Here is a 9,355-nt window from a genome sequence, read left to right on the forward strand (position 1 = left end):
TTATTTTTGTATATTTACCTGATATAAAGGTGTAATGGTGGCACAGTGGTTAAGCACTCACCTGATAACCAAAATGTTGGCAGCCTGAACCCACAAGCCACTTTGTGGAGAAGGATGTGGCGGTTTGCTTCTGAGAAGATTTACAGCATTGGAAAACCTATAGGGCAGTTCTATTCTGCTCTTCAGGGTTGCTGTGAGTGGGAATTAACTTGACCACAGGGGTCATGTAATATACAACAAAGTTGCTAAATGTACTTACAGAAGGTTAAAAATGCATTGATAAATTCTTTATTGTTTTCTACATATACAATCATTGTACAAATTAGTATAAATATTTTTTAAATTCTAATCCATACTTTTTACTTAAGTTTCAAGAGTTATTGTACTAGCTAGGAGCTCTAGTACATCATTTATGACTCTATACAATACAATGGATTTGATTGTCTCATGTTAGATCTCAGAGAGCAAGCATTAACCTTTCACCTTTAAGTATGGCATATACAGTAAGTTTTATAGATTGCCTTTATCACATAAGGAAACTGCCCTTCTATTCCTAGGCCACTTTTTTTTTTTTTCATTTTGGTTTTTAATGCTGTAAGGATTTAAATTTTTCCAAATGCTATTTCTGTATCTAATATAATGTTTCCCTTTTATTTATGATAATATGTTAAATGAAACAGTTTTTTTAAATACTAAACCAATCTTGAATTCCTGGAAATAACTAGATATGATTTATTGTATCTATAGTCATAAACTAGATATGATTTATTATCCTTTTGATAGCAGGATTTGAGTTGATAATATTTCACTCAGGATTTTTGCTTCTATGTTCATGACTGCTAATATGTAGGAAACTGAAATATGGAAGAAGTCAGAGTATGTGAATCATTACAACACAATCAAACTTTCTGGAATAGATTTTTAAATCACTCATTCATTCAGTAAATATTATTGGGTTATGTTCAATATACCCAATATGGTATAAAGCGCAAGGGGCACTGAGAAAACTACCCTGTGAAGTGAACAGATATGCAAATAAACAATCAGTTTACAGGCAAGAGAGGCAGAATACTCTAAATTGGTGTTTGTTTTTGTTCCCCCCCCCCCTCTTTCATCATTTTAAAGATGGTCTGCTGTCACTGTTATCTGGCTTAGTTTCTAATGAGAGATTTGTGCTCATTATTCCTCTGTATAAAAAAGTAACTTTTTCCTTTGGCTGCTTTTACTACATTTTCTTTATCACCTGTTTCCAGTAATTTTATAATAATATATTTTGAAGTGATTTTTTTTGTGTGATTATCCAGTTGGAGTTCATTGAGCATTTTGGCTCTGTGAGTTTCTAAGTTTTTCTAAAATATGAACAGTTTTGGTGATTATTTCTTCAAATATTTCTTCTATAGTCTATCACTTAATAATTCTGGATTTTAACTACTTTCTAATATTATTTCATAGTTTACTAAACCAAACCAAACGAGACCCACTGCCATCAAGTTGATACCAAATCATAGTGACTCCATAGGGTCTCCCAAGGCTGTAAATCTTTACCAAAGTAGATTGCCTCACCTTCCTCCTGAAGAGCAGCTGGTAGGTTTGAACGACGAACCTTCTGGTTAACAGCCAAATGTCTTAATCACTATATCATCAGAACTCCTAATAGGTCAGTAAGTCTTTGTAGAAAAAAAAATCCTTTTTTCTCTCTGCTTCATTTTGGCATATTTCTACTGTCTCAAGTTTATTAATCTTCTCTTCTGCAGTATCTACTACTAATTCTACTCAGTGAGTTTATATTTCAAATATGGGGTTGTTTTATATATAAATATGTATCTTCAATTTCTTTTATCAAAGTACTTATGTTTCCTTAAATATCTGAACAGTTATACTACTTGTACAGGAATTATACCTTAATTCAATATACCTGCTATTTCTATAATCTGTGATGATACTTGTTACTCAAAATTTATTATCTAAATTTTGCCCCTGGTCATGGGTCATAGTGTCTTGTTTCTTTGCATCTTTAACAGTATTCTACTGAATGCTTGCTATTGTAATATTATGTTGCTGCATGTCTGGATTTTTGTTGTATTGCTTTGGCTTTGAACTTTACTGAGCCAGCAGTTAGGTTACTTGCTGTTCTGTGTCATTCAGAGGCTTGTTTCTAAGCTCTGTTAGACAGCACTAGAGTAGCCTTTACACTATATAGTTTAGGCCCACTACTAAGGCATGGCCCTTTGAGAAGCTCTACTGAATGTCCCAAATGATCAATGGAAATTCTGTACTCTGGACAATGGGAAAATGAATGCCTTTGAGCCTGTTTTGAGCCCTGGGAAACATTCAGGTGACAGCTCCTTAGTCATTTTTTGCCCAGCTTTGTGGAGTTTCAGCCCATGCACACACATCTTACTATCCAGCAAATACTCAAGGAGAATTATACTGCAGATTTCTTTTCTGCATAGGTTTTTCCTCTATGGAACTTTGTCCCACATTTTCCAGCCATCTTTGCCTCCTTAAACTTTGATCTCTGTGTCCAAAATTCAGCAACACTGCTGAGCTCACTGGGATGTTCCTCTTTGCTCTATGGTTTGGGATGTGTCTCTAGCAGAATGCCAGGACAGTCCTAGGACTCATCTCATCTGTTTCACTTCTTTGAGAGACCATAGCCCTGCACTCCTAATGTTGAACATTTAGAAATTCTTTTTGTTTCATATAATTTATCTAGTTTATTAGTTGTTTATAGCAGGAATATAAATCTAGTCCCTATTTAACTTAATCATGGTAGAAGTTATGGATCTACATCTTTAATTCATGGCATTCTCTACCAAATTTTATATCATTAATTATCACATCTTTATTATTATCTTGGTAATGTTCAAGAAATTTAAATTAAAAACCCTTTTATTGGGGCAATGAGTTTCTGGTAATTATGGTGGGGTAACTGGAAAACAAATAGTGGTGATGGTTATTTAATATGATGAATGTAACCAGTGTCAGTGAACTATACATGCAAAAAATGTTGACTTAGCAAATGTTTTGTTATACATGTTTAAACACAATAAAACTATTTCTTAAATTTTTCTATTATTTTAGCTCTGTACTTAAGTTGACTTAGTCTTGAGATGATATAAACATGTAAGTTAAAAATGGCTTGCATTTTTTAAAGAGATAACATTTACAGAGTATACTACTTTTTAAAGTTTTCATCTCTATTACAGACATTTGCCTCAGAAGTTCCAAACTAAGAGTTCATAACATTTCCAAAACATAGGGTGAACAGATGTCATGGATTTTAGGAGTTTCCTTGTTTTGAAAGATATACAGACTTTCTAGAATATTATTTAGAATTCTGTGATAATATATTAGCTTCACGTGGAGCATAGTTTTACTCTAGCTTGGACTGCCCTACGTGCCTATATCACTACAAGAGCGCTGTACTGCTGTCAACACATTCTCAGCCATTAAGCACATGTTCCCCACTGCAGCCAGCTACTTAATATTGGTTAATTGAGACTGCACAACAAAGAAGTTTGATTCTTGCTGCATAATTAAAAAGCAAAATTAAGTCCAGTACAGTATAAGCAGGCCGTGGTCTTCACGTGCCAAAAACACTACATAACATGTTGGGATTGAACTTTATACCAGTATTGGGTCACAGGCTGAGAATACTAAAAAATTATTACAGCAAGAATTCAGGCATAAAATTACCATTTTTCCACTGTAAAGATGAAGTTAAACTAAAGATGTTCAAAACAATATAAATACCTTATCACATCCATTACATTTTAGGATACAATAGTAATTTAAACTGATAATTACATTTAGATGTAGGTATAAATTCAAATAACTCAAATAAAAATTTAAAGATAAAACAGAAACTTAATTCTAAGTTTTAAAATGTTTCCCACAGAGAATTTTTAAGAAAGGAGAGAACACTGCATCAACTTTCTCTGAGAACATGAAGAAGATACATAATTCATCAAAAGTAAATGTTACACCCAGGGCTTTTTATCGCCTCTAAACGTTACCAGTCTCAAAGTGGGTTAAGCACAAATAATAATTTTGATAACTGTTCACTATTAACAGTTTGAGTAAAAAGTGTAGCAGGTATAGTATAAAGTTAGTAAGAGAACAGGCATATTTCATTTGATTGCACTTTGCTTTATTGTGGCAATCCTGCATTAAGTGAGTCTATCAGCACCATTTTTTCCAATAGCATGTGCTTACTTCACGTCTCTATGTCACATTTTGGTAATTTTTACAATACTTCAAACTTTTTCATAATAATGTTGCACATTTAATAGACTACTGTATAGTGTAAACATAAGTCTTATGTGCACTGGGAAACCAAAAAATTTGTGTGACTTGCTTTGTCACAATATTTGTTTTATTGTGGTGGTCTGGTTCTGAACCCACAATATCAGCAAGGTATGCCTATGTATTTCATAAAATACTGATATACTTACCTTTAACAAAAATGCCTATGGGATATCTAATTTGAGGGTGCAAGACAGAGATTGTATTGTTATTGTTGTTACATGCCATCGAGTCATCTCTGACTCGCAGCAATCCCTCCTTAGGTTTCCGGGGTGGTATCATCACGAAGAAAATCACCCAATCTTCCTTCCGAGGAATGGCTGGGGGGATTTGAACCACCAACCTTTTGGTTAGCAGTTAAGAGCCTTAGGCACTACGCCATCAGAGAAGAGATAGGGAAACACTAACAACAGATGAAGCTATTATCCTCAACTCCTAAGGAAGGAACCACAGTTCACGATTGTAATATGAAATAAAGAACAATTTGCTGTTTATATCGGTCTTCGTATAAAGAAGGTAATGACTAATGATGGAAGAGTGCATATTTTCAGCTTTTACTATTTCCTTTCCTCACTATAAAATTCTTATAGAAAACATGAAAAAGAATTATAATAAAAAAAGACAGTTCTCAGATAATAACTGATAACATTTTGGATTCCAAATTTATATATAAAAATTTCTATGTTTATACAGATACATTTTGAAATCTATGATCTTATTTTCTATATAGTTCCATATCTTACATTTGCATTTAAATCATAAGTATTTTCTTTCATTAATAATATTTCTTGAAATTATTTTAAATCACTTCTCAGATGTCATTTAAAGATGGACTAAAAGGAAAGGCAAAGAATCTGAATTGGTTTACAATGCATACAAAGTTAAATTTATTTTTACAAATTGACATTTTAATGGTTATTTTATTGTTGTTATGTGCCGTCAAGTCAAACCTGACTCATAGAGACCCCTCCTTGGGTTTCCGAGGTAGTATCACTACGGAAGTAGGATTGCCCAACCTTCCTTCCGAGGAGTGGCTGGTGGGTTTGAACCGCCAGCCGTCTGGTTAGCAGGCAAGTGTCTTAGCCACTATGCTACCAGAGCTCCCGGTTATTTTACTAAGAGATGATATTTATAAATGTTTATGTAAATTAGCAGTTCAAAAGCCCTATAGTCTGGAAAAATTTTAAATGATTTCTAAAGGAAATAATATTTGTAACTAAAACTCAACATAAATTACAGGTAATCTATTATATAAAAACTAACCAATAGGTATTCTATCAATTAATAAAGAAAATATTGACAGAGAAAAAGGTTTTTGAATATTAACAGGTAGAATTTTATATAATAAATATAATTGCAGATTTTAGGGAAAACAATGGAGCACAGAATTACAATAGTTATCATTTATGTATAAAAATGCCTCAAAAATTATTTTGCCATATTTGTTGTTGTTGTTAAATATTATAAAGGAATAATGTAAGTCTCTAAACCATAAATTTCTGTTTGAACCTCCTTGTATATCTTATCATATTTTAAATTCCTTACGAGCAAGGACCATGCCTTATATATTTTCTACTTTAAATATCATAGAACAGTCTTGCCCATAAGTAGTTCTTGATTTATTGAAAATATAAAAATCTTTATCAACATGTTTGGGAATATCTAAGTTATAATAAATAAAGGTGAACATCTAAGCAAAGATATAAAATCACCTGAAGATAAGTGGTCTCTCATCAAAAAAATTAGAAAAGAAAAAACATGTTTTAAAATAAAATCGCAAAGTGCTTTTTAATTATAAAAAAGGCAAAAAAAATCATTTGTTGAAGAACATTTTTATATGTGTATACGTGATCTCACTGAGAAAGAGAAAAGGTGACTGAGATGTATTACAGTTTTCTGTATCACTTCAAGAAGGAATACACTATTGGGAGACAGTTTTCCATGGGCCTTTTGTGCTTCTGCAAGTCTTGCCAAGTAGTGGCATACTAACTATCTGTGCTCTTGACTGTATTTTCAAGAAGGTGTACACAGAGAACAGTCTGCAATGACAGGGGTAATATCCATGTGAACGAAGGACGGGTGTTCTTACAGCCTACAAGGTAGAGACAGTGTCACCCTCTAGAGAAAAGGGCAGATATACTTTCTGCCCATTACAGAAGAACTGGGATCTCTAAGCTCAAGGTTCTTCTCCTCCCGTGTAACCCACCATAAATGTATGCATAACCTGGTCCTCTTTGTGGTACCCCGTGGGAATTAGGCTCAGGGTATTAGTTAGTGCAAGAAAATGCTAATATCTCTAGGTAATGAAATACTTTGTCTCCATTGAAACTGTGGCCCGCTAACTTGTTAACTTAGAGGTAGGGTAAAAGTCTCAGACTGGTTCAGTTCTTAACACATACCTGTTACTGTTTTTGTTTTTATAGGGCTGCTGGCATATTCAGAGGCCTGATATGACTGCTGCTTTGCCAAGGGAGCACTTCCAACAGACACCTCATCTTCCTTCCTTCTGCTAACTGGCATAACAAGAGGAACAGTGACCACAGGCTGCTAGAAAGAACCAAAATGAAAAACTGATGATTTTTGCTTAAGTACCGAAGGTTAAACACAGCATCATTTAGGACAACTCTTCACAAATTGTGGTTGAGGCTTTATTATTTTCAATTAAACAATCAGTTTCTCTCTCTCTCACACACATACACACACACATATACAGAGAGAGACACATATATACACACATACAGATACACACATCACAGACATATATATCAACTTAAATTTCAAATCATAATTCTGGGCAAAAGCCAAGAACACTCAGAAGTACCTAGTCAGTATAAATTTTAGTAAGATACTAATAGATATAGATAATATGGAAAGAGAAAATAAAAACTAAAATTAATTTTTAACATTATGGTTTCTAGGAAATAGGAAGGTATCCTTATAAAATAAGGGATATACTTCTTTAAATTGATTATATACATGTCAAACTGGAAAGACCAAATTTTTTTTTAATTCTGATAATCTCTATATTTTGTTTGATAAAATGATGTCCATAGCATAGTTAGAAAGCACTGAAAATATCTACAGTAAAAGAAAGCTGGAAAACATTATGGTCCTACATTGAAAGCATGAGTGCTGAGTTGGACAATAAAGCGGCTGTTTCATCTTTACTCACTGAAATAAAGTCTGATGTTACTGCTGATGACGCCCAATAAAATTTTGTCAGATTTTTGGCAAATAAAAATAAAAATAAGAAAGGTATTTTTAAGTTTGCTATAGGATCAAAGATCAGTGTTGAACTGGGTGGACAAGAATCATCAAAATGTTGGGTTTCAGCCACAATTTGAGAAGGAAATTGCAACTTGAAAACCATCAGATGATAATGCAGCTGTGTAAGAGGGTGAATCTGGAGGAGTCTGGTCAGGCCGCGTTGTAATCTTCAACAGCACAACAACCAAAAGTTCCAGATTCAACTTTAAACTTCACCCAATGTGTAATACCTTCTTAATGCTATTTAGATTATGAATAGGTATATTAATGGGTATACATACATATACATTATATATAACTGTGTGATATAATATATCATGTTCTGAAAGAGACAAAGAGAAGCAAATTATTTTACCATTGGCTAGCTATGCTGAGTAAAAGGGCAAGAAAGTTGAAAATGACAAAATGAAAAAGTTAAATATATTGTATAATATCACAATTCAAAATACTGATTTCCTATTAACTATGTGGTCAAACTGAGAATTCTACAAACTTAAATAATTCATAGGAGCTCTGGTAGCATACTGCCTAAGGCACTTAACTGCTAACCAGAAGGCTGGTGGTTCAAACCCACCAGCCACTTCTAGGAATGAAGGTTGGGCAATCTACTTCTATAGAGGTACCGCCTTGGAAACCCAAGGAAGGATCGCTATGAGTCGGGTACAACTCTACGGTACGTAACAGCAACAGCAAACAACTCATGTATCTTGAAAACCAAATATACAATGTGCAAACATTGGTATATAACACAAATACAATAAAATAACACTTGGGGACTTAAAGAGAACTGATTTCAGTTACTTTCAAGTACATTGCTAAAACATCTAAGATATATATGCCAAACAATTATTTGTCTTTTTATGGATTTGTCTTTATTTATGGACTTTTATGCCCAAAATATTTAGCTGCTTTACAACTCATTTGACAAGTATTACTTGGTGTTATTGTTAATCTTTTCCTGTTGATCTAAACCCTGGGTATTGCTAATAACATTATCAGTAAAGTTTTCGTTGTTGACTATGATTTTGATATACATTTGTAATCAGTTAGACAATGTCTCAAACATCTCCACAATCGAAGTGCCATCAATAAAATGTTTGTTGTTTTCTTGGTGACCATGCCTAACAGTAATCTAGACTACTTTTATTCATCTTTAAAATGGCTATCTCTTTTGATAAATAATTACTAGGCATTAAGTTCCCCATATTTAACCAAATCCTCTACTACTAAACTAATCAGAGTAACTAAAATATTTGTTCTTAAGGTGGAGACAAAGTCAAATTCTTTCTTAAGATAATCCATCCTAGGCTATTTATGAGTCGCAACTGACTCAAGGACACCTAACAACAAAAACAGGCTATTTACAAGGTCACACCTTTCTGACTGCACATTATAAATATTACTCACAAATCCTTACTTTCCAAAATTTCTAAAAATCCCTGAATATTTAGAGTCAAACATTTTTAGACTTCTGCGATTATTCTTCAAAATTTAAATACTTACACAAATCTAAGTAGAAAATAGCTTCTTAAGACCTAGATAAGAAACGTTAAAATATCGTAAACTTTTATTCATCTAAACTTAACTCATCTATAAAATAAAGGATTGAAGATGCTGATTTAGTAACTCCATAGTCCCTGTGATTTCTTGGCCATCATTTATAAATCTGAAATAAGACCAAGCACTCTAAGGAAATATGACCAAGTTCAGAGTGGAAATTAATATATAATAAGTAAAGAGATAAACTATATGTGCTATGGGAGCTCTGGTAGCATAGTGG

At 33.2% G+C, this 9,355-nt stretch overlaps 1 protein-coding gene across 1 annotated transcript in view; it reads right to left on the minus strand.

The window, feature by feature from the left end:
• Positions 1–9,355, minus strand: part of VPS13B (vacuolar protein sorting 13 homolog B) — a 1,115,876-nt gene that overhangs the window by 618,933 nt on the left and 487,588 nt on the right. Inside the window, exon 20 of the mRNA XM_007934836.2 lies at positions 6,708–6,855. Within this exon, the coding sequence (XP_007933027.1) occupies positions 6,708–6,855 (148 nt within the window). The remainder of the gene's footprint in view (positions 1–6,707; positions 6,856–9,355) is intronic.

Source organism: Orycteropus afer, unplaced genomic scaffold (assembly GCF_000298275.1).
Source record: "Orycteropus afer afer isolate SDZICR_OR568_19922 unplaced genomic scaffold, OryAfe1.0 scaffold00021, whole genome shotgun sequence".
NCBI classification, from domain to species: Eukaryota; Metazoa; Chordata; class Mammalia; order Tubulidentata; family Orycteropodidae; genus Orycteropus; species Orycteropus afer.